We start from the raw sequence: 27,732 nt of genomic DNA on the forward strand, positions 1-27,732 counted from the left end.
ATTTCCACCTTAGCCTGTTCTTCCTCAAAAAATATCTCGAAGATAGCTGGATACAGCAGCTTGAATCTCACACCTGCCTCACGACATTCCCTGATTGCAGGAATAAACTTGCTTCTATTCTTCCAAATGTAAAGTGAATAATCATTTTCCACAAACACTGCTCTTTCCATTTTTTAAAATGTTGCCTTTTGCCACCATTTTGTCAGGATCAACTCTTTCTGCTGGTATGATTGCATCTTTACTAATACAAGCCTTGACTGCTTTTGATTGGCCACGTTTGGAGCATATACAAAATGTGCCCTTTAAATCAACAAATCCTGCTATGTAATACTGTCCAGTTACTTATTTGTGCTCTCAATAAATTAGTCCAATCTGTTTCTTCCAATTTCTCTGATAAAACAGAAAATCTCACAACAGAAAATCTCAGGTTTCTCTGCATGCCCTGTCCTCTTAACTCTTACCATCTTTTTGAAACAGCTATTCTTGAGCAGCTTCATACTCAGCCAGCCTTTTCTTCATTCCAGCCTCTGATCTTTTGCAGTTTTATCAGTTCACATGAACAGCTGGCTTATTCCATTATTTCCAGTATTCTGTTATTTGAGTTGATATACTCCTTCAATGTTTCATTTATTTTAATCAACTCTGAGCATATTTCACTTATTTTTTTTTCTAAGTTATTGGAAGTCATCTCTTGTACCAAAGCTGGAGCTTGAACTGCTTTTTGCTGAACAGTGCAGGTCAGGCTCCAGCAGTGTTTTCTCTTCTCTTTTTCTAGTTGATTTTCTTTCAGGCTCTCAAGGTTTCTTATTTGCTGGCATCCAGACAGTGTACTTACTAGTCAGTGACTGAATTTTACTAAAGCAGGCTAAATTACTAGCCCCTATCACTCAGCTTCTTTTTCACAATGGGAAAGCTGAAATGAAGCTGTTGATCAGTGTGCAGCCATCTTGTAAAAGCCTTACATTGAAAAGGTGGGTTTTAAGATGAAATTGTCTGATAGAATCTGCCCAATTACATCTGCACATTTATACACAATGATACAGCTCACAAAAGTGAAGAAATGAGCTCTATGTTTACAGCTGACTATAACGCAAAACTGATATGCAGTTGCATAGCAGACCGAGGAACTGGTAATAGAAATAAACACTGACATCGCCCATTTCTTAAACAAACACAGCTAAGCATTACCTTTCCTCTGAAATCGATGGCAGCTTCTCTGAATTGCTCCAAAATCTCATTGTGATGTTCAAGTGTCTTATTAATAAAAAGCAATAAGTGGTTCTTGACACGGGATCCAAAGATCTTTTCTGAATTCTAGAAACAAAAATTCTAGTTAGTTAAAATCATTGGAAGTAGTACAACAGAGCACAGTTAGAGCAGTACCTTCTAAAATACATTAAAATTCACACTCATGATTTTGAAGTATTATAGCAGTCGTCTTCAACACTTGGCAGAAGACCAGAAAGACAAGTATTTCTTATTTATACAGTGGTTAGAGACATTTATATAGTTTTACTTTGCAGATGTAAGAGTTGGTGTTATCTGTGAGTAAATGTAACTTTAACAACACACCTGAATGTATGTTAGGCAAGATGTAATCTTTACGAATCAGAAATAATAGGACTATTTCTAAATCACAGTGGTTTAGAGGTATGAATATGGTCATAGTCCCAGTGTGCACCAGTGAAACACTCATTCCATTTATCCCAGTTGTCCCTCCATAATCAACCCTTGGGGATGCTTCTATCATGTGACTTTACTGCATCCTTGTTCACTTTCTGCAGGGATTTAGGTTGCCAATTCAATGAATACTTGTTCAGTTGCTATTTTAATGGAAACACATGATCTAAAGTGATATTTACAAAGTGAAATTAAAATATGTTTTTGTGGCTGGTACTGAAGCCTCCTTGCATGGATCTGTACCACCTGCACCTTCTTATCATAATCAGTTCTGAGGTAATCGTAACTTGGGAGAAAGATGATTTCTCCAGCATGCAGCAACATTCAGTCAATGTGACATTACCCAGACTTACATTATCACACATTTGCTGCTTGCATGTGGTCATTCCATTTATATTTAGTGCATTGTAATCTTGCTGCTTTCGCCACTACTGGTTTCAGCTTGTCATCATTATTTCAGATATAAAAATACTTTTCTCATAAGTGCCAAACCTAACCTGCTCCTCAACTTCACAATATTTCTTTATGACATCTCCTTAAACAAAGTTATTTATTTCCTGTAGTTTGCCCTATAAGAAACTAGAAATGTCTTGTATCACCTTGCATTGCTATATTTCCTTTACATAGTGAGATTCTCTCATCCAGTCTGTACTGCATCTTTCTACATCTCATGTGTTCCTTTGTTTACTTATTTATTTTATTTTTATGTATTACCTTTGTTGACAAAGGCTGCCGCGGTGGTGCAGCGGTAGCGTTGTTGCCACACAGCAAGAGGTTCTCCCGTTCAATTCTCGCGGGGAGTGCCTTCTGTGTGCAGTCTGCATGTCCTCCCCACAGTCGAGTGATGTTCCGAAAGACATGCGTGAATGGACATGCCTTTGTTGAAGGTTGAGCATTGAGCTGGCAACTCGGCACTGTAAAAACCTACTGCCAATCATTAGCAGACCAGAGTTCCGCTGTGGCGACCCCTAACCGGGAAAAGCCGAAAGACAAACAACAACAACCTTTGTTGACAAAGGAAGTCTGCCTGGGCTATTTTAAACCTCATTTCAACAGAGGGCAGGGAGAAAAGCTCAATGTGCCTACATTAATAAAACTACTTAGATTACAAACAAGTACAATGCAAGAATACTCGTAGGTATGTACATAAATTAGGCAAACATTCTTTAAGGAGGTAACAAGTGGTTATACAAGTATTAAAAGTTATGAAAGTAGGGAGAAAGTGAAGTAAAATTATAATAGTAGATTTGGTGCATAAAGACTAAGGTCAATTTAGATAGTCAGTATTGGATACTGTGTGATCAGAAGTACTATATAGTTAGTTGTTGAGTAATAAGAAAGGTAAACAAAACCAGGGGTAGGGTGGGTTGTGCCAAATTAGAGAGGATGAAAAGATGTCATCAGAGCTGTGTGAAGTTATAGAGGGTGAGATGAGACCAGGAAGAGAAGTTAGTTATAGTGACAGAGATGTGACTCTAATTTAAGGTAGAAGGAAAAAGGAGATGTGGGGTGAAAGTGTGAGGAAAGAAAGTAGGACAAAAGAAAGAGGATGAAATAACAACCCGAGGTGAACTAGGGTAGAAAAGGAAGACAGAGAGGAGCAGAAGGGGTTAGGTATGAGGCAGTAAGGAAAAAGGAAATCTTTGTGAGGAAAAGACTGACAGGACAGGGAGATGTTTGTGAAGGAAAAGGTAGAGGGTAGAGCTGGAGATAAGGTAAGATTTAGTGAGAAGAGTACAGGGTTGCAAGGTTGGCATAATGGTTAAGGTGTTTGCCTTCCAAACACAAGGTGCAGGGTTTGATTCTCACATACAGTAATTTGGCAGGCTTAAAATAGCCCTTAAAAAGCAGTTAGCCTCGTACTAATCTGTGCGGCTTGTTGGTCTATAGGTATGATTCTTGTTTCGGGTGTAAGAGGTCCCAGGTTCAAATCTTAGAAAAGGCATGTATTTAGAGTGGGAAGTTGGCATAATGGTTAACAGACACAAGGTACATAGTTTTACTCTCACGGGAGGTGTGAGGGTATGGGAAAGAAAGAGAGATTTGATAAGGTGCAATATTTATGCAAAGGTGAAAGCCAAATTAATTAACATAAAGAAGGCGGCCCCAAACATATTTGAAGAGAAATACAGGCAAAGGCATCCAGACATGGCAAATTTCAAAATAAAAATAATATCACAAAGACAGACTGTAGAAAAGAAGATTAGTAAAGAAGTAAAAAAAAATGGAACTTGAAGTTATGGGGTGCCTGTGAAGTGAAGGATTTGGTGTAGAAGGTCTAACACAGGTTGCATCACAGCATGATGGAACGAGTCCCAAAAGTAAGGAGAAACAGGAAAATCAGGAAACATCTGAAGAAGAATATGGACATGGTAATGAAAAAGAGATTTAACATGGTGTAATATTTACGCAAAGGAGAAAGCAAAACTAACCAAGACAAAAAGAACAGCACCGAAGATATTTGAAGAGAAATACAGACAAAGAAATCCAGACATGGAAAACTTTACAATACAAAAAATAAGAAGACAAAGGTAGAAAAGGAGATTAGTAATGGAGAAGTTAAAGAAATAGAAACTGAGGTTATGTAGTACCTCCGAAGTGAAGAATTCAGTGTAGAAAATCTAATTCCGAAAGAATAGGATAGAGCAATGGATTTCCAAATTAAGAGGAAAGCAGTGGAATGGGAAGCAATTGGTCAGGTGGCATATGAAGATATTTTGGAGCCTTCCACAGGAAACCAGTATAAACATTTACTTGAAGCTGGATAGCAAGGGAAGGAACAGGAAACTGTGGAAACTCTGATGCAGTCAATGTTGAGGAGTAATAGGCCAGTGAGTTCTCATATGACAGAGCAACGGATGGCACAAGATGAAATTGAGGAGAATGTGCCACAGGATGATGCAACAGAAATTAAGTATTTTATTTATTTATTTTACATTTGTTGACCAGGAATGTCTTGACTGAGCCGAAGCAGTTTTTCAGCAGAGGCCCAGGGAGAAAAGCTCCAGTTTATATTGATAAGTTTAGTTATTTATACAATAGTATAAAAAGTAGTCGCACATGTCAAGCTACTAGATAACAGCCACAAAAGTACTTAGTTTTACAACATTTTATAAATATTAGTTCATGTCAAACAAAAACAAACAGGAACACAGAAAAATTACACTGTGTATATATATATATATATATATATATATATATATATATATATATATATATATATACATACATATATATATATATATATATATATATGGGTCTACTACGGTTGATTGAAAACTCACTTGATTGAAAATGAAATTACTAGGACCACTTCACTAAAAACTCACTTGACTGAAACTCATATCGTTGAAAGTCATAAATGGCCTTTTCCCCACTGCAGTGCAACCCTGGAGTTAGTATATAAAGTAAGGGGGGTGTACGGGGCACAGACCCCCACATTGGGGGATGTTGGGGTCAAAGTCCGCCATATATCTTGGTTATATATTCTCTTTTGGAAACAGTTATTTTATTGCACTTGTAAGTATCACTGTGTATAGTTTAAAATGATTATAATATGTGGGGGGCTCTGCCCCCCACACCCCCCTTACTTTATATACTGACTCCAGGGTCACACTACAGTGGGGAAAAGGCCATTTATGACTTTCAACCAAATGAGTTTCAAAGAAATGAGTTTTCAGTGAAGTGAGCTTTCAGTGAAGTGGTCCTAGTAATTTAATTTTCAGTCAAGTGAGTTTTTAACCAACCATAGTAGACCCATATATATATATATATATATATATATATATATATATATATATATATATATATATCTTTTGTGGTCAATAGAACAGGAAAATAGTGAGGTATAAGAAAAAGAAGAGAAGTTGGTAAAATGAGTGTTTTCATGGAGGGTTGGAGCAGTGGCAGATCCATTGCCCTTTAAAATATTTTTTTAAGGTTAGTTTAAATTGTTTGGGATGTGTGAGTGTTCGGATTTCTAGGGTAGTCTGTTCTATGCAATGGAGGGGTTGTAGCTATATAGGTTGTATCCTGCTTTAGACTTGGGCTTATAGATATTTAATAGGTCTTGGGAAGATCTGCGGAGGTTTCTTGTAGGGTCATAGTGGGAGATGACAGAGTGTAAGGCCGGACAGTATGATGGCTGGTAAAGAACAGCATGTATGGTGTGAAGCTGGGAGAGGAGGAGGAGGTGGGGCAGTTCAAGCCAGTTCAAATATTTTAGAGAGCGAGAGAGTGGTGGAATTTATAGGATTGTTGAACTGCAAATCTAGCTATTTTGTGGTATGTAGACTCTAGTCTAGCAAGGAGAGAGGAGTTAAGGTTAGTGAGGATTTGTGAGTAGTAAGTTAAGCAGGTGAGAAGTTAAGCATGAGTGAGGGCAATTCCTGCTTCCTGGTGCAACATTTTTTATTTCTGTATAATAGAACTAATTTGAGGTGTGTTTTCCTAATACAATTATTTATGTGGAGTTCAAATTTTAATTGATCATCAATTGTAACGCCAAGGAGTTTTGTGCTAGATTCTACTACTAGGTCAATAAAAAACAAAAAGTCAGAAGTTTGATAAAAAAAATGAACACAATAATTAGGACTATCTGTAGAGATCCATGCAATATAACAGAAGTAAACAGGATATATTACTATGCAGCTAAATTAATAACTGATAAAGTTCTACCATAAGATCACAAGGTAGTGAGGGAAAGGAAGGGGAGAAATCAAACACCATCATAGAGTATCAAAAAGAGAAAACTATAAAGCAATTAAGACAAGAAGTGTCACTGTTAGAAGATTATAGAAGAGGAAACAGTTCAACAAAAATACTAAGAAAGATAGATGTCATTAAAGCAATGCACAGTATTAGAACAGACCAGGCTCTATCATGCACTATCGCAAATAACAAACTAACAATTTCAGCACAGGTGAAACAACTTAGAAGATACACAGATAAATAAAAAGGAAAAGTACAAAATAAGCAATTTATTGATGACCCAAAAAAAGTTTTATAGAGAATTGTAAAGCAAGGTAAAAGGAATTGAAAGATTACCAAATAAAGAAGAAATAGATACATTTTGGAGAGGTATCTATGAATATCCTGTGGAACATAACAAAGATGCTAAATGGATAGAAGAAGTAAAAGAAAGAACTGGAAGTTTAAAGGTACAGGATATGAAATGGGATGAAGTAACAGCCGGACTGAAACAGCCTCTGATTGGGAAAACCTAGGCTTAGATGCAGTACCTAACTTCTGGTTAAAAGTATTAACATCTTTGTATGAAGATTTAGCCATGAGTAAGAACTATTTATATGCACACCCTGAACAGACACCAACCTGGCTGACAACAGGAAAAACAATGCTCCTATTTAAGAGTGAACCTGCAAGCTACCCTAAAAAGTATAGACCAGCGCACACAAATAGTCCAAAAAGTAAATGAAGGCTCCACTCCCAAATAGACCTGAATGCTCTATTTAATTCAAAAGTACAAATACAGTCAGCGTTTTCGCCACACTAAAAAGGTAGCTTCATCAGAGGTACCTCTGATGAAGCTACCTTTTTAGTGTGGCGAAAACGCTGACTGTACTTGTACTTTTGAATTAAATAGAGCGTTCAGGTCTATTTGGGAGTGGAGCCTTCATTTACTTTTTGGACTATTTGTGTGCGCTGGTTTGTTGCTGTTTGGCTTTCACTAAAAAGTATAGACCGATAACTTGCCTTCTGACGGCATATAAACTACACACTGGAACCGATGCTGACAGAGTTTATAGTCATTTAGAAGAAAACTCAATTATGGCAATAGAACAAAAGGGCAATAAAAGAAAGTCATATGGAACAAAGGATCATTTGTTGTTAAATAAAGTCATAATGGAGAACTGTAAAAAGGGGAAGAATTTAAGTATGGCATAGATTGAATACAAAAAAAATCATTTGATAGTATCCCACATTCCATGGATAAAACAGTGCTGAAAAATTTTTAAGATATACCCTACACTGACTGACTACATTACAGTGACCATGAAACAGTGGTAGACTACTTTGAAATTAAGTCATAATAAAGGACACATTATTATTCCAGGGATAAAAATTCAAAAGGGGATATTCTAGGGTGACTCTTTGTCACCGCTGCTATTCTGCCCTGCCATTAACATTATGCTATTTAAGTGGCTGAAAAACACTGAAAACATGAGAGCATCATAGAAAATGATGACGTCTACATTACATGGGATCACCCATTACCAACATTTCAAAAGATAGAGGCTAGAAAACCAGATATAGTGGTCCATGAAAAGAAGACAAAAGTAGCATTGCTCACTGAAATCACCATACCCAGTGACTACAGTGTCTTGCATACAGAGAGATACAAAATCACAAAATATCAGGATCTGCAGGCAGAAACGAGAGCAATGTAGAAGAAAGATACCCAGACAATTCCAATAGTAGTAGGCGCAATGGGTCTTATAAAAAAGAATCTACAATTGTATTTAGATATGTCATCAATGCATGTGCGTCCATATAAATTGCAAAGGAGTCATTACTGGGCACATTGTGGATGCTGTGAAGAGCACTTCTGGCTGACATAAAATATTGAAACAATACTAATTTCATGAACTTTAATCATACTTTGACTTAAGAATGGGGTCCATCCCCGTCATGGTATTAGAAACCCAGAAGACTTGTAGAAATTTTTAAAAAAGGGGGTATAAGGCAGGAAATGTGGAATATGCATAAATATATTTGCATGTATAGAAAATTTCTGGAACAACCTAATATTGCTCAGGATCAAACGCAGGAATGGTTAAGGAGAGGCAAATTCAAACCATAGGATGAAAGGTTAATATTGGTGGCCCAAGATAGTGGACTACATACATGTTCAGTTACAAAAGTCCATTGAACATGTGGGCGAAACATACAAATGTAGGTTTTGTAAAACAGAATTGGAAACAGTTGCACACCTTGTTGCTGGTTGTAACATACTAATGGCAGAAGGACTGTATACTGAAAGGCATAATAATGTGGCGAGACTGTTACACTGGGGATTGTGTAAACATTATAATACTGAAGTAGCTGAAAAACACTTGAAACATGAGCCACAAACCATCGTTGAAAATGGTGGTCTACATCACATGGGATCACCCATTACCAACAGTTCAAAAGATAGATGCGAGAAAACCAGATATAGTGGTCCATGAAAAGAAGACAAAAGTAACATTGATCAGTGAAATCCCTACTTCCATTGACTACATTGTCTTGCATACAGAGACACAAAAAGTCATAAAATATCAGGATTTGCAGGCAGAAACAAGAGCAATGTGGAAGAAAGATACCCAGACAGTTCCATTAGCAGTGGGAGTAACGGGTCTTATAAAAAGAATCTACAATCATATTTAGATATGTTACCGACACATGTAACTCTGTATGAATTGCAGAAGGAGTCATTACTAGGCACATTGCGGGTGCAGCGAAGAGCACTTCTGGCTGACATCAAAGATTGAAACAATACTAATTTCATGAACTTTAATCATACTTTGACTTAGGAATGGGGTCCATTCCCATCATGGTATTAGAAACCAAAAAGATTTGGAGTAATTAAAAAGGTGTAATTGGCTAGGCTTAAAATGGCCCACAGGGGCACTTAGCCTAGTACTAATCTAGGGACCTATTTAGAGTACTTATCCTGGATGTAGCGAGGAGCATTGCCAGAAATTATTTGTGTTGCTTTAGGGCCTGCTTAAAACTATTCAGTTTGCCAATTTATTTGAGAGGCACTATGCTTCAGAGTTTTGATGCATAATTTGAACATAGAGTATCTTGCAGAGTGTTAGATTTGGTGACATTGAGTAAGGATTTGCTAGTTGAGAAGATATCTCTGTGTAGAGCGTAGAGTTGGAGAGAACTGTTTAGAGTGGGGCAGTTCACTAGTTTGTATATAAGTTTGTGAGCTGTTAGTAACTGATTGTAGGATAGACAGTTAGGTGGTTCTAGCCATTCCAAGTGTTTTAGTGCCTGATAGTGGTGGGATGTATGGGGAAGATTTGCTTTGAATTTTGAAATTTTGTTGCAGCAACAGATGAGTTTGTTTTTAAAGGTAGTATGTAGATGTGTAAGGATGGGGGATATATGAAGAATTTGGGCAAGGTGTGTTGATGCTATGGTTCTCCTAGAAGAGTCAGTGAGAAAAAAGGTTTAGTATGTTAGAGTTTTGTTTTCTTATGACTGTGGAAGTGTTAAATGTGTTGGTTGTATTTTAGGTTATCTATAGTGACACCAAGAAGTTTTGTTTGAGCAATGTTTGGGTTATGTTAAGCATATGATTTAGTAGTTAAGTAATGGATAATTATGTTTTATTTACTCTGATGAAATCTCTAGATGAGGCGAACATGCTTACATTGATTGAATAATTTTTTTTTTTTAGTTTGGTTGTTTTATTTTAAATTTACACTTTTTACAACTATCATATGTTCATTTGATTTGAGTGATTTTTATTTTATTGCCACTATGGACAGTTTTGGCAGCCAGAATGACAGAACAGATAATTCCAGTTTCTTGTTTTTTCCTTCAGGGTTTACTCTGCACGATACCCCTGGTGGTTCGCTTTTGGATAATCGAGAAGGTTTGGTGACTACAGTGACTTTAGCAACTAGTATACCTGCCTCACACAATAAAGATAAGGTAGCTGTGGAGAATATGCTATCTAGTTGTTTTTCATGGACTATGAATCTGTTCCTTACTGAGAGTTCTCTTGGGGTGGTTGTTAGGGACATAAGTTGGTAACTGCATTCAATGACTTGAGAAAAGTTTAATTAGATTGAAATGCACTGAATGGGATGTTTTGTTTTTTGAAAGCAGTTTATCAGTACAATGAGTGCATAGAATGCTAGCAGGAGTGAATTATCCCAATGAGTTTATTCAGGTTTGCATTTCTATCAATCAGAAAGCTAGCTTGCAAAACTTAGAACTGTTTCTTAATTTCAATAAAAGCAGTATGCAGGACTTAAAGATATATATTAGGAGCAGTATGAATTTTTGAAGAAAATCTTATCAATTTATAATTTTGAAGCTAGGTTGGCCACGGTGTTAGAAAGAGTGCATAAAGAAAATTATGCTTTGAAGACTAGAAAAGTTAAAAAGTTTGAGAGGGTTACAGAGAGTATGAACAAGAGATAGTGTATCCCTTTAAGGAAGGATTTTAAACAACTACAGAACCAATGGGAGAAGGAGGGGAAAAAGGTGGCCAAGCAATGTCTAGTTGTGACATGTTTCCGGTTATATCTCTGAAGACTTCATTACAGGAGAAGATGGGCAGCACTTGAGAAAAGTGGAAAGAATTGCAGATATAAATTGCAATTACAATCAGTCTAATAGCAACAATTCACCTGAGAAATTGAATAATTATAATTCAAATTATCGCAAACCCAATAAATCTGGCAATTGGGTTTTTCATTCAGTGGAGATTTATCAGGATTTGGGAACTGGTAAACGGACTTGGGCACAGGTAGCGGCCACAAAGCCATAGTGAACTGGGCAATGGAAAAAGTTCAACAGAAGCTGAAACAAGGGAATACATTATTAAATAAAGGTACTTTTTCTAATGTTAACCTAGTAATTTTTCTGTTATTGATTATGTGAAAGATTTTAATTTGAGAGTTGATGCTAAAGATGAGTGAGATTGTTAAGAATATTGTTGGCAAATAATGTTGGATGCTTGCAACAGTCTAAGGCTTAATGACAATGAAAACTTTAAAGTTTATTTAAAAAGGAGATGACTTAAGAATTACAGCCTTGTAACTGTTTCTACAGTGGTGTTGTTAGCTGAGAGAGTTTTTAAAGATTGTTCCTGTTCTAATATATATTTTGGTGTGAAGAGCATTAGTTTTTCTCTCTTAGGATTTAACAATAAGTTATAGTTACCTTTATGAATCACAGTCTAATCTGCCTGCCCCATGCATGTGTTTCTTTCACTGTAAGCTTTCCATAACAAACATGGTACAAGCAGTGGTTTCCTTCAACTAAAAAAAGCTAGCATTAAGGCAATTCCTTTATTTTTGCTGGTAACAATTAATGTGCTCCCTGACATTACTGACAACTCCGATACATTTTTTTCACTTTAAAAAGAATAAACAGAAAAGCTACACATGATAACCCATAATGTTGCTTTAATATTACCCAGCTGCATTCTGTAGTTGGTGCCTGGATTACTGTGCCTTCTATACATGATTTGATAGTCTCTACCACTGAATACAAATTGTTATACTTTTGTTTAAGAAGGTATTTACAGATTCCTCAATTTCTCTTTTTCTCAATGGTATGTCTTTTTATTGTCAACGTCTAAGGAAATACTCCACGTTCTGGATTTTCATAAATATCAGTTATGGAAACACTGAAGATGATGGGTCACAACAATGAAACCAGAAGCCAACATGAAGGTTTGGGCATGCTTGATACAAAGGAAGCTCAACTCACTGAATCTTATTTCATCAACCACTATTTTCTGAACTGACATATCACTGAAGCACATGCGCATTGATATGTTGAAAAATCCCCATTAATGAACATAGATTACTTCTTCTCTCATACAAACTTTTGCAGCATTCAGAAAACTGCTTTCATTGAGGACAAGTCCTCCTTGCATACCCAGTGTTGGGGTCTTTGCCCCCGCACCTACTAGTTTATAACAATTGTAAGATTGCAACGACTAAGAAAAGAGGGAATTCCTGGTATTACTCTATTTCTTGAGGATTTGCAATTTTAGATCCATTGTATATAAGTAGGGAGTATAGGGTAAAACCACCCACCTCGGGGATGCAGGAGTGTCTGCCCCCCTGTAAAAATGCAGTGGTACTTACTTGCTGTACTTTGGTAGTGCTCACATTAGGACTATAGGGTAATGAAAGAAATATCACTAATTAAAAATGTGAAGTTATTTACTTCTGTGCTGACGGTTGTTGAGATCCCACTAGAATATTGTGCCCAGTTCTGGACAATACACATCTGCTTTTTTTCAACTGACAGAATAGAAGCTGTATAGCAGAATTTTACTGACCTGTATCAGAAGACATATGAAGAGACTAAAGAACTTAATATGTACATCTGTGGAAGAATGGGGCCGGGGGTCTGTGAACATGATGGAAACATTTAGGTATCTGAAGGAATTTAACAGTGTCTAACATAGCAGTATTTCACAGAGGAGGAGAGAGATATGGAGATATTCAAAAGAATACGCAAGTGAAAATAGGAGAAATCAGGGGTGATATCAGGAAGGGTTTTTATATACACAGAGTGGTAAAAGCATGAAATAAGTTAACTGAGGGGTTATGGAATCAAAAACTGAAACATAATTCAAAATAGACTGATGAAATAATATGTCTCTAGTGGGATACTGGGTAAAATGAGTTATTGGTTAATGAGGATCTGCAACTTATCAATATTATCAGAAAATGTGCAGATTAAGTGGGTCTAGCAGACTTTGTCTGCCAAAAGCTCTTATTTAACGTATATAACATTTGTTAACAGCATAATTCTACAGAGTTAAAGCTAGTAGATGAACATGCTCTACCGCTGTGAATCAGTCAAAAATCCTTTATCTCCACACTGAAAACACGACTGACCTACAGCAAAAAAAAAAAAAAAAAATCCTTCTATCACCTTTCTTAAAATGTGCTGCTCTGTGAGTATACCATAAATGTTCTTTGCTACCTCTGTCCTCCCATGTAAAGGTACACCTCTTCTTATATATGTTATAGTTGATTATCTAAGCTTACATCAACATTTTGTATTTATTGATATCCAAATCAGAAATCACAACAGGTCGAAAATATTAATATCGATGCAGTACTATGCATGCTTCCTCCATACTCCCTGCTAATTACATATATACTAACTCTGAGATCACACAAAATCAGGGAAAGGGTATATTCCCAAGCCCAGAAAATTATTTGATCTCACATACCTTCTGACCATCTGTTAACTGACCAAAAGTGGATGAGTGAACAGATGACCAAATATACAGTCAAATGAAACATCTGCACTTGTTATAGGTATACGTACAGCACATTTTTGAACAAATTGGTTAAATTTTCCTTTTGTATCTATTTGTAAATGACAATTTTTGGCAGTAAATGAGAAAATAATTATCTTATTCCATCATTAGTAGCCGCGTTAATGGCCCTATATCAACAAGTTAATGTAATTTTATAAATAATTTGTACCCCAAGGTGCCAGAACCAGATATTTGTCCTGCAATATGGTGTCATTTTACATTTCCTTCACTGACTTGCTACCATCACACAGAACTGTAGTGCTGTGAGTCCAGTTATGCTCTGAATGGCTCTCAATGTAGTCATCAATTCATTTTTAAATGGCATCATTCAATTTTTTTTATTTAGTGCAAACTGTCATACAGTGGTATGATTCTTTCATTGTTTTAACAACTAACAGTAATTAATTTACTTGCATGCAGGACGCTGGTATGCACTCATTCACTCAGTCAGCCACAGCAGTGACTTTCCTTTGCCAAACATTAAAATCAATCACTGCTTCTTGATTATTCAAGCATGGTAGTGCTTCCTCACAACTCCAGAGCTTAAGGTTCACTATGGCCCACAGGTCAATTTCTGAGTGGAATTTGTACATTTGTTCCTTCGCCGAATGGGTGTTATTAGCTACTCTAGTTTCCTTACACCTCTAAAAACATGCTGATTGACTGGCTATTATAAATGATCCCTCAGTATTTAATTTTTCCTTGATCTTGTGACCCTGGTCATGGCTAAAAAGGATCCATACTAATCAATATCAACTAGCCCAGTTAAGAACTGAAAAATGAAGGTCTGTGCCAAAACTTGCAACTGACAAAAAAAAAAAAAAAAAACACAGCATTGGTTTACAGAATTTCAGTTCTCTGGACAGATTTATTCTTCAAATGTACCTTTCTGTATACATATGTTTTGCCCCTCATACCTTCTGACCATTAAGTCTCTTCCTTTTGCTTGCCATTCTTACCCAGGTGCCAGGGCAACTAATGAGCAATAAATGGTCTATCCTACATGTAGCCATGAAGAGTAGATACTTTTTTTCTGTTGACCTACATCTTGGTCCTTGCAGCAGCCTGACATAGGTGAACTCCCACAATACCCCAATGGAACAAGTACACTTCCATCAACTTGCAGTATAGTGGTTACTGTGTTAAGCACAATTTTGGAAGCACAGACATTGTGGCCCATTGTGCTGCATGATGAATCTCCTGTCTCTAGTAGAAATCAGTTGTGCAGCAGGCTAAGCTGTCTGCCTTCTTCTTTTATTGTTTTTTTCTAGCAGTCTGGTTATTTATCATTTTCAGGTCTTCTGGGTCACAGTCAGGACATCACCCATCTATACCAAACAGCTAACATTTACTGTATAAAATTCTAGGCATGGTATGTTTGTTTGGATCACTTCCTTTTCTGCTCAACAACAAAACAGAGCCTTCATGTCCAATATATACATTTGTTCACTTGAGTAAGGTAATCAGCTTGACAGTGTATTTAAGCACTATCATGCTATGACTGGGTAGTGTTTTTACTATAATCTCATTTTACAGTGATCTCAGAATGTAAGATATCAATTACTTCAAAGCTAGTTCCTACATATCCCAAGCCACATAGCCAACAATTTTCTATCAGCATACTTACCTATTATGGTGCCCACATTCTCCATCAGTAGCTGCTTAGCAGTATAAAAACCCTGATTCTCTAGGCTAGAGAGGGCAGCTGTACTGCTGCTTCGCTGTTCTTTTTAATTATGTCTGGGTTGTAGCAGGCATGGATAGACACCCTTCAGCAAAGTCAATAAGCCATTTCCAGTCAAGGGAATGTCAAACGTAGCAGGAATCAAAACTGTTGGATGGGGATGGAGGTTGAAACGTGCGCTACATGGATGCTGTACCTTCCTATAGCATCAGAAAATAAGTACACCAATTCCTTCGCTTTTGCACCTTGGGGTAAACTGCAAGTTAACCTAGAGGCTGTAACCTTGGCCTAGATCTAATTAACATCTGAGAAGCTCTTCCATCCATATCATCATTCTGTATTCTTGCATTTGGAATCATTACTATCATTTGAAATAAGGCCGTGAGCAATCATATTCCCTGAATATTAATTTAAATGAGTAACAGGTAAGTACACTGCTCACCTTCTATTTCTGATTGTAATCCTTATTAATCATAATGTTCTCAGTGGACACCTGAGACTACTTTTTCCCCACTTCATTAATTTATGCTTCTAAAACAACATTTATTTTGAATGTACAAGGCCTCAAAGGCTCAGTCATTTTTTTTTTCAGATTCTTATAAAGCAAGGTAAATGTATTTTCTGCAGGACTAGAACTCACAACCTCACTTTTTTAAGCACACAGTTGTTTATGGCAGCTTCACTAGAAAATTCAGTGTATAATAAAGAAAAAGATAAAGCTGTAGGATTTATCACCTGTTCTGAAAATTCTGTTACCAGCTCCAAAGAATTAATTTGGATAAATTTGGAAAGTTCCATCTTATCCAGTCCAGTATCTTCATCAACTTCATGATCAGCCCGCTTATCATCAAACTAAAAACAAGAAGCAAAACATATTTGAATCACTGATGACCCATAGTCATGCCTTATTTTAAATTGCTTCATTTTGGAAAGGTAAGATGGCTAAAATTAACTGATATGAAAGCATTTGTTTATTTTGAAAAACATTTCAACTTATGCATTCTAAAAATGTACGATTTGTTGCACTTCACGCTGAGCATTAATACCACCTGCAGATGTTATTTTTTACAGAAACTTGTAACGATTTTAAACATAAATGCAGCAAGGCATTAAACTCCACTAAGGAAAATGAACAAAAAGAAAAAAAGATGTATATAATTATACACCTGTAACTGTGCTAAAATCATCAGTTGTAGTTATGTAGTTCTTATAATTATTAGAATGCTATATGGCATTGATGGTAACACAAAGAGAAAATAAAAATCAGAAATTACATGTACTTCTCCTTATCTGTGAAATGTCTTCAGCCTGCTCATCATATGATACTAATCAACAAATGTGCATCAGTGAGTTAGACAACACACCAGGAAAAATTATTTGGGCTCACAGTGGAATCCTAATTACTTGTCTGTCACTGGGGTGAGCAGATGGAAGATGGAATACATTACCTATTGGTCAACGATAACCAGAACTTCCTCATTTAGCGATGTCACCTGGGGGATATCAAGTGAAAGAAAATATCTATAAGCTGAAAATGCTGAATTCACATCCCTGCAAACATGACTATCCTGGATAAAAGGACCCAGGATGCGGCAACCATAGAATACATATGCTTCTACCCACCTTTGACACCATTTGGACACAGGCAATGTGGGGTGGCAGCTAATAACAAAAATGTATTTTCAACCTAGTAGTGAAAAAAAGCAGCTAGTTAGTGACCCCCCCCCCAAATTAATAACTTCCAACGTGTGGAACTTGAAAACAAAATGAGTGAGCAGAGCAAAAAGTCTTGAGTACTCATTACTAGGTAACTGTAAGACCCATTCCTACTCTGGGAAAAAATAAGTGGAGATGGGGCCTCATAATTAAGCAGATACTTATAATACTGAGAAACTAACTTTTGGAGATCACGCAGCAACATATTTCCTGGGCAACCATTTGGATCAGAATATGAACATTTTCCCGCTTCTGTACTCATATGCAATCTTGTGCAGACATAAAAGCTTTGCACTGGCATTAATTTAAATTAAGACTCCATTAAACCTATAGTGTTCATAAGAGTATTACAGGTTGCATCCTAAGATGGGTCCTCAAGCAACTGAGGCCAACATGTAAGATCTTCTTTAACCACCAAACAAGCAAGTAACTGAACTACCTTAAATATGCAGCCTTCTGAACAGGAAGGACACTCCTAAGAAGGGGCTACCTTCTCTTGGTCATTAGCCTCCTAACTTGCATAAGTATAGGGTGCACTTTTACCTCTGATTAGAGTGAAGACAAGTCCATCTAGACAAACCATATTAGGAAGTAAAGTAGCATGTCCATTTAAAGGCCGTCCAAAAAAAAAAAAAATGTTTTCTGCTATGCAGCTTAGCAGAGGGAGAGCAAGTTTGGTAAATTTAAGTTCAGTAAAGTGCAACAGCAGACAGTAAATCCACAGACATCCAGCTTCATGCAGCATTCTCAGGGGTCTAAGAAGCAATGAGAGAAGCTGCCATTCCAGAAGCAGGACCTTATCTTAGAATTCAACATGGGAATCAGAACTAGAGCTGGGTGCGACAGAAAGATCAAACAGAAAGAAATTTGTAGGATATTGCTTTCTTGTTGTTTGCTGTAGAGAAAACAACATAACTTTCAAATCCTGATTTTTTTGGTCATTTTTTCTCATAAGGGGACCAAAGTTATGTCCTCAGACAGTGGATATAAGTGAATCACCGTTGCTGTTGCTTAACCATTGTTAATTACTGACTGATCTGGGATGGCAGGAGCACTGTCACACGATGTATTGTATTTACTGAAATTAGTATAAAGCTATAATTATTATGGCTTATTTTTTATGTGTGCGTGTGTGTGTATATATGGAATGAGTTGCAGCATACTGAAGAGTAAGACGTTAGCTATAACTCTTTTTACTTTCCATCACAATCAGACATCAGCATTCTGCATAGTAAGTGGCTGTGTTTTGTGGTCTGGGCAGGATATGTGTCAAAGCAAATGATCATTGGCACAATAGTGCAGCGAGCAACATTGCCATCTCACAGCACATGGCTCTCTGGTTGAGTTCTTGGCTTTGGTTCCTTCTGTGTGTGTTTATGCAGATGCTCTGGTTTCTTCCAATACCCCAAAGACATGCTGTAGCTGAACTGGTATTCCTCCAAGATGCCTGTTGGTAGGTTAGTAGTATGCATTTGTGTGTGCATGTGTGTGCATGTGTGTGTGTCTGTGCACGAGAGAGAAAAAAATAATACCACAGATTTTTTTTATACACTGACATGTGCAATATTGGTGGACACATACATAACTCTTTCAAATAGCAGTAGTACAGTAAATAAGTCACTATCTTTCAAAAATAAGGCACACAATACATCACAGACCATTTAGACCCTCAGCGTATCTGGGGATGTGGTAGCTCCATGACCCTGATTGTACAAGTGGATTTTGACACAGGTTTAGTACCCTTGAACACCCTCATCTAAAAATGGCCCTGTTAGGGGTGTGTGCAGATGGTTGCTAAAGTGTGTTTGGGGGGATGGTACGGTCATTATTTGTTTAACTTTCCTCACAATTAACCCTCAGAGGTGTGCATAGAAGTTCGGAATACTTGTCTAAGGACAATGTACTCCTTAGGAAGAAGCATCTGGAATGCATTGCTGTGATATTTATATTTTCATTTTCTTCACAATCAGAAATCAGATGTGTATGCATATGGTTATCTTTTCAGAGTAGTGGTAAGGGTGTATGTTTTGCACGTATGTCTGACAACAAGAAGGTCAAAATACGTTACAGTGTTTTGTTTGTTCTTTCACTTTTGTCTCATTCTGACATCAGATTCATACATAAAACAGTGATGGTGAACCTTTTGGGCTTGGCATGTCAAAAATTTGGAAAATGCCTATCTACACTCTGCTGGCATGTCACCCCCCCCCCCAACAAAACAGAAACAATTCTTTACATATTCATTTATTTACAAAAAATACAGTCCAATCATGTGTGCAGGTCTATATTATGAGAGTGAAAATACTATTAAGTGAATACTAAAACACGACGCCTATTGCACGAACAGCGGATATCCCGAATGCACTAAACCGCAAAATTTTAAAGGTGGAACTGTCATACTTGGCCAACCCTACCACCTGCTACATACTACCTACCCAAACAAAATAAATTAAGCCCATACATACACTAACCAAACCCTACTTCTAACCCTAAAGTAAAGCAGACACCCTACTTCTAACTCTACACTAAACCCCACTTACACAACTATCTATGCACTATCTATGCACTAATGTAATTAACTAAAATAGCCACCAGATGGCAATGTATCCCCACATTTTATATGTATTTTTTATGTTAACAAGTAAATGGCAATTTTTAAAGTATATATTTCTTATCTTTTTAAAATCATGTATAGATACTTCATAAACTGAATTTTATTGTTGTGTAATTATATGTTTTTATATGTTTATACATTATTAATATTTAAGAATTGTATATGAAAGTACTAGTGAAAAGTGGAGATTGAATCTTTAATAGTACTCAATTGGTTTAAACTGCAAATTTATTGGTGGTTTCAAACACAGATAGTGTTAACCCATTGGTCCCTGTTAATTTAATTTTATATAAATATTAGGTACACATGTCATACACTGGTCATCGGATGAAGTCTAGTTTAATAAGATGAAAACGCATGCATTTGGAGAGAAAGCGTTCATGTTCTAACTGTCTCTGTGTCCGTGTTCATTTTATGTGGATTAATTAAAACTTTTAATATTCTCTGTTTGAGTCTCCGCTCCGTGTTTTAACACTTCTTCTTTTGGATTTACAAGTTTACTTGGTGCAGTTCCACTTTTTCTTGGTTTTGGTTTTCGTAGTGGAACGGAGATGGAGAAACAAACACTTCCTGATCCAAAGGGGCAGGACGAACTAGGCCAATCGCGTAAGTTGATTGGCCAGCTTACCGAAGTGATTGATTTATTAAACCCGCTTAGCCAATCGTTGGTGGGGATTTATAGTAACCTAGCCATACAACGTTCTTCAGGAACCGAAGAGTTTGGATAACAGAGATACGCTGTATATACCAGGTGTTTTCAACGATGCCGGCGACCCTATTGAAGTTAATGGAGGAAGTTTTAATGCCGCATCCACCCCCAACATTTTTAAAGTAATGGATAAAGGAACTTGTTCTAATAAAGGCCCGAGCATCGAACCGGGTCAGAAATCACCTCATGATACGGCTATGGTCTCAGGTACTGTAAAACCTAACACTGTTAAAGAAACAAAAGAATGGCTATGGACTAAATATATTTTTAAAATAGATGGTAATGGCATTAAACAACCTGCCTTAAATGATTCCTACCATATAAAACTGGATAAATTAGCTAAACTAATGTTTAAATACAGGACATTGGATATAGAAAATGAATATTTAAAGGAATGTATATCCAGGGAAATAGTCCCAAAGGGACTTCGTGTTTATAAGTTTCCCAATAATGTGGTTATGGGTTCTCTATTCCATAATGAGCTCATTGACGTTTTTAATAAGTGTGGACTGGATGTTTTGAGACTTATTATTAGAGAAAACATAAGGTGTCAAGATGTAATACAGAAAGACATAGAAGAATTAGACCAGTGTATTAAAGATGACTTGATTTTTACCATTAAAGAAGAGAAAGATAAATATTTTAATATTAGAAAAGACAGTGACAATAAAAGTGAGGATTTGGTGCATAGAAAACTAAAGAAATTAGAAAGAGATATTAAGGAATATGATATTAACAATAGTTACCCCAAACCCTCACAGAGATATTTTAAGCAAAGTAATGAAAACAGGCGGAATTATGAAGTATCTATTCCGGAGAATGATGGGAATGAAAGGCACTACCAGGAAGAAGGTGAACAGGACTATGATCAAGCCTTTCCGCCCTTGTGGAGATCTGAAAGGCTGATGAACAAGCAGGGTCCCCCACAGTCAAATTTTCAGTGGAGGGGGGGAGAAGGGGGAGGGGGAGATTTTAATTGATACCTACCTTACCACAAGTTACAACAATGAGATTATAGTGGATGGAATTAAAAATACATATAATCATTTTTCTATCTATAATTTTAGTAATATAGAAATAGAGAAAGAACATTTTGGACTATTCTCCAAGGGTTTAAAATTCATCCCATATAAAAAAGGAGATATTACCAAAACGTTGTTTGATATTAAATTGTTTTTAAGAAAAGTCAACTTGAGTATCATGTTCCCTATGGATAAAACAATTAAAAACACAGAATTAAAACGTAAGACTATTTACAACCCCCCCCGCCCCCTTACACCCTCAGTTAAAAAATCTGGAAAAAATTATGGAAAAAGAGGTGAGAAAAGAACATACAAATATTAAATATAAGGTTAATTTAAGTAACAAAGAAAGAGAATTATTGTATGAAATGAAGGGAAACACCAACATTAGAGTGATGAAATCAGATAAAGGAGGAGGGGTGGTGATCATGGACAATATACATTATGAAAGTAAGATGAACATGATACTATGGGATGACCTGAGATACTCCAGTGTTTCAAAAAATGAGGTTAACATAGCCTATAATAAAATAGACATGGGATTAATGGATATGTTACATGAGGAATTTATAGACTACAATACATATATGTATCTAAAAGTTGACAAACCAAGAATTCCTACAATATTCGGCATTCCTAAGATACATAAATGTGAAAGTGATCCACCATTAAGACCCATTGTATCTGCAGAAGGATCAAAAACTTATTCCTTGGCTAAATATGTGGATACAAAACTAAAAGGTTTATGGGTAGGAAGAAAATTTATACTAAAAGATTCCTGGGACCTCCTAAGAGAAATTTCTGATGATTTACACCATGAGAATTTACTATTTATAACTATAGATATTGTAGACTTATTTTCCTCTATACCTTACAATAACGGTATGGAAATGTTTGAGGAAATAGTCTATGAAGACCAGGGTTTAACACAAAATGAAAAACTAGTAAACGTCTGGTTAATGGACATGATCTTGAAAAATAATTTCCTATATTTTAATGGGGAATTTTTTCAACAGATTCAAGGGGTTGCAATGGGAGCAGCTTGTGCCCCAACCTATGCTAATTTAGTCTTGGCGAAATGGGAAGAGAAATATATACTAAATACTGAATTTAATACCTGCTGGACACTCTACTGTAGGTTTCTGGACAATATAGTTATTTTTTGGAAAGCAGGTAAAGACAAATTTGATGAATTTATGATTTATATGAACAACACTACCAATTTTTTAAAGTTTACACATAAAATTTCAGATTACAGTTTGCAGTATTTGGATATAGAGATATATAAGTTGGAGAAAAAATTTGAAACAAAGATATTTAGAAAATCCACCTTTTGTAATTCCTTCCTACATTACAAGAGTGCACACCCCCTGCATTGTAAGAAAAATATTGTTAAGGGGAAATTTGTGAGGGGGTGTTGTATGACTAGCTCTGACAATGACTTTATAGTGGAATGTGATTTATTGGAGAAAATGTTCCTAGAAAGAGGCTACCCCTTAAATCTTATCAGAAATATGAGAGAGGAGGTAGAAAAAGGAAGAAGTAACAAATTTAAACCCATTCAAAACTGTAGTGAACAAACTAATGGGGGCAACGTAAACAAAGAAAACACTAGAGATGATTATCAACAAGCTCTGATTTTGGAATACAATGTTTTAAATAACAATATTAAAAGATTTTTTTAAAGGAATGGGAGAGATTTGTTTCCCTTACAGACTTGGAGAATATAACTAAAATCTCACACAAAGTGGTATATAAAAATTCACAATGTATCAGAACTATATTAGAAAACAAACATAAAGTCAACACCAACAAGAATAAGTTAGGTACATACAAATGTGGTCATTGCACACAATGTAGATATATCATGAATACGGATAGATACTACCTGGAAAGTAGGAATAGGTGGATTAATAGTTTTGATTACTACAACTGTGATTCCAAGGGAATAATCTATTTAGCCATCTGTTTAGTTTGTAAGTCCTTCTATGTAGGGAAGACTGAAAGAATGTTAAAAAAAAAGGATTTACGAACATACTTATGATATAACAGTGGGCAAGGACACTAATGCCTTGTTCAAGCACTCAAAAGGTTTGGTTGAAATCAAAATTTTCTTTTTTGATATTGGAACAAGTCAAAAATGATATCAGGGGAGGCCCATGGGAGGAAAAGATTGAATTCAGGGAGTTATGGTGGCAAGTGACCCTTGAGGCAGGAAACCCCCCTGGTTTGAATGACTTATGTATCAATATTACCATTATTAAAATTAAGATCAGCTAAGCTTTGAAATGTATAGCCACCAGATGGCAATGTATCCCCACATTTTATATGTATTTTTATGTTAACAACAAGTAAATGGCAATTTTTAAAGTAAATATTTCTTATCTTTTTAAAATCATGCACAGATACTTCATAAACTGAATTTTATTGTTGTGTAATTATATGTTTTTATATGTTTATACATTATTAATATTTAAGAATTGTATATGAAAGTACTAGTGAAAAGTGGAGATTGAATCTTTAATAGTAAATTGGTTTAAAATGCAAATTTATTGGTGGTTTCAAACACAGATAGTGTTAACCCATTAGTCCATGTTAATTTAATTTTATATAAATATTAGGTACACATGTCATACACTGGTCATCTGATGAAGTCTAGTTTAATAAGTCAAAAACGCATGTATTTGGAGAGAAAGCGTTCATGTTCTGTCTCTGTGCCCGTGTTTGTACTATGTGGATTAATTAAAACTTTTAATATTCTGTTTGAGTCTCCGCTCCGTGTTTTAGCACTTCTTCTTTTGTTTTTACAAGTTTACTTGGTGCAGTTCCACTTTTTCTTGGTTATCTATGCACTATCCTTAACCCCTCCCTAACCCTAAGGTCCGTAACTACCGCACACTTCCCCTACATACATATATCCAAACAAAATAAATAATCCACATGCATACATTTAACAAAACCCTACTTCTAGCCCTACACTAAACCCCACATACACAACTATCGATGGACTATCCTTAACCCCTCCCTAACCCTAAGTTCTGTAACTACTGCACACTTCCCCTACGAAAATATACACAAACAAAATAAATAATCCACATGCATACATTTAACAAAATTCTACATCTAACCCTACACTAAATCTAACATACATAACCTATCTATGCACTTACCTTAACCCGCACCCTAACCCTAAAGTCCGTAACTATCCAACACTTACCTTATACCACTATTCCGCAGACGGGCCAACCATGGTAATTCGCATTTCCGAAATCGCGGTTTTGTACTTTCGCTATTAGTCCATTTCGCACGATACGTGTCAACGTTTACGGATTCACGTAAATGGACTTTTGCTGAACTAATATAGACCCATGTGTGCTGCTATGTATTATTTAAGTAAAAGAAAAATCAGTGACTTACAGTAGAGAGAAGGATATGTGCACTGATAACCGGACTTAAAATACTGCACCAAAAAAATTACCCTACTTTTAATAATAATTTTGAATTGAACTGAAAAAAATATGGAACACATTGCATTTTATTTCACTAACATCAATTAATGATTTTTTTTTTCTGAGTTTTAGTAGATAAGTGCAGGGTCACATATTTCTTGTATTTTTGTTAGATTTGGCAATTCGGGTGTTGGTGAACCAGTGGCATAGCTAGAGTTTGTATCACCTGGGGCTGACTGAATTTGACTTCCTCCCTCACAATATAAAATATTATACACATCATAGTCATACAAAAAGTGAAAAGGACGGTACTCACAGCCATCGTTAAAAGCGATGCCTCACCTTTGATACTGGAGTTGCAATCCACAAACTTGTTTGTCCAAATATGCAAAAGCATTTCCCTGACAAACTAATTAATTATTTTCCCCAGCAGCCCTATCATTAGTTCCTATTGTGCGTGCACAAGCACTAAAATTCCACAATAAATTATTTTGTCCAGTGTCACTTCAGCAGTCTGACCATGTATGCGCAAGTACTTTCCTGATACACAAATTAATTATTTCCCCAAGTGGCATCTTCATTAGTATGTCCAGGTACACACAAGCACCAAAATAAAACAATTCCCAAAGAGACCTCTTTAGTAAAATGTCCAGCTATAGTATGCACACACACCAAAATTAAACATCTGCCCAAGCGACCCCTTCAGTAACATTCCTAGTATGTGTACAAGCACCAAAATGAAACATTCACCCAGGTGACCCCTTCAGTAAAATGTGCATCTTTCTACGCATTCCTATGTTTATTAAAATAAACTGATTACTTAAGTACCTGTCCTTTATATGTCTTCTCGGCCTGGGGTTCCTGCTGCTATTTTCCCGCACCGTTCTGCATCTAGGTGTGTCACTGCATGACCGTTAAAGGGCTTCCTGCTGGCTTGCTACTACTGCATGTATATGTGTGTCATGGTGTGAAACTTAGCTAAACAGAAAGCCACCATGGCATCATCTGACTAACCACCAGGCCAAAAAAAGAAACCACAACAGCTTCTCAGAAGAAAAAAAAAAAGCACAACAACTTATTGAGTGCCGCCCAGGGCGGACCACCCTTTTCATCCCCACTAGCTATGCTACTGTGGTGAACACTGTTTGCCACCCAAAATGTAGTGGTGTGTCACCTTTGACATGTGTCATAGGTTCACCATCACTGACATAGAAGGTGGCTGTCTTTTTGGGGTAAGGGCAAAGAGGCATACTTTTATATGTGTAACAGCAGGAACTAAAATATAAGACTTGGGGTGTTTGTTCTTTCACTTTCATCCTGATCAAATATTAGTAGGAAGCACAGAAGGGGACTCTCTGTAGGCATTATTGTAGCTATTAAATTCTTTGTAGACTTTCATTTTGGAGGCTAGGAAGTTTGTCTCAATGATCAGTTGTTATGCAAAGGGTTTTGGTATGTAATACTATATGCACATTACAATAAATACAACAGTGCAGTTTGTTTTTGAATGCAGGCCACTACTGTGATGTGTTTTGTAAGAGCATCCTAAAATTGATTTTGCTGATTTATAATGCAAGTTCAAAGGCTGAGATATCTGTGTAAATTATACAGCTATGGGAGAGTTTAGGAGTAAATGAAGGTAATGTGTTCCATGATAAGTAAGCAACTTAGATGTGAACACATCACACAATTGTGATCAAAGTTGATTCAAACTTACCAAATGCAAAGCAGTTTTCCAGGCGTGCAAGCCCCTTTGCACCATCTGATGTGGGAGGGCTGCACCCGATACCAACTGTACTTCTATATACCAACTCTGAGGGTACACTGACACAGGGAAAGGCGAAATCTCTGCTAAAATGGCAATTTGCCCTTCCAGGGAAAACTGGACTGTTGCACACTAGGGATTGCACAAATGAGCTTTGATCACTAGTGTTTTGCAACCAGTCCTGGCACCCAGGTAATGACTTTAGGAAAGCTAAAGCATAACTTTTGTAACTGTTAGCTGAATGCAAATGCAGGTAGAGAAATGCCTGGGTTATACTGTATTTGAAAGGTGAAACATTAACTCTGTAAAAATCCGAGTGCTGCTAATGCTGCTGTCTGATTCTTGCTTTGATAGCTAACGATGACATACTACAAGTTAATTGTAAGGAAATGGCTGCTTGGTAAAACTGGCATAACTGTATCAATTTACACTAGACAGCCAGGTAGCTTAACACATACTTTATGCAGTAAAATGTCATTGTTGTTATTTACAGACAGTGACATGATTGTGGATCATTCAATGACTGCAATACCTGCTTAGATTTTATTATATTGTGTTGGTCCTTGGTCATTGTTTAACTGCTAAAATGTATACACTGATATTCTTACTCAGGTAGAATACAATACTTTGATGATTATGCTGGGACAGTATGGTTTGCTTAGATTACTGACGTTAACTAGACAATTTGCTATGGTACATATTATTCTAGTAGATAAACCACGATAAACTGAAACCAAAAACAAAAGTGGAAATAACGAATGAATACAGCAAAAGCGGAGCACGGAACTTTTAATTGTAAGCGCTTTCGGTAGGGAAATTCTCCCCACCTTCTTCAGACAAACAATACACAGGCAACTGCCCATTCAATATATTTAAATATCACAATTAATTATGACATCATAATCTCATTAGTTTAAAAACCACATTAAAAATTTTTTATGTATATAGACAAAATTAAATGATAAGAACATATGAATATAAAAAACCATAGTAGTTTTGTTTGGTCTCGCTTGCTTGATGTTATAAGGTATTGCCTTGAAAAGATGATGCATTTAGGCA

The 27,732-nt window shown here is 36.3% G+C and overlaps 1 protein-coding gene across 1 annotated transcript in view; it reads right to left on the reverse strand.

Moving 5' to 3' along the window:
* LOC122816166 (protein disulfide-isomerase A2-like) overlaps positions 1-27,732 on the reverse strand; it is a 209,249-nt gene that overhangs the window by 89,992 nt on the left and 91,525 nt on the right. Inside the window, exons 5-6 of the mRNA XM_044088919.1 lie at positions 16,134-16,250; positions 1,189-1,314 (exon numbers count right to left, since the gene is read on the reverse strand). Coding sequence (XP_043944854.1) covers positions 1,189-1,314; positions 16,134-16,250 — 243 coding nt within the window. The remainder of the gene's footprint in view (positions 1-1,188; positions 1,315-16,133; positions 16,251-27,732) is intronic.

Source organism: Protopterus annectens, chromosome 12.part0 (assembly GCF_019279795.1).
Source record: "Protopterus annectens isolate FY-2018-M chromosome 12.part0, PAN1.0, whole genome shotgun sequence".
NCBI classification, from domain to species: Eukaryota; Metazoa; Chordata; order Ceratodontiformes; family Protopteridae; genus Protopterus; species Protopterus annectens.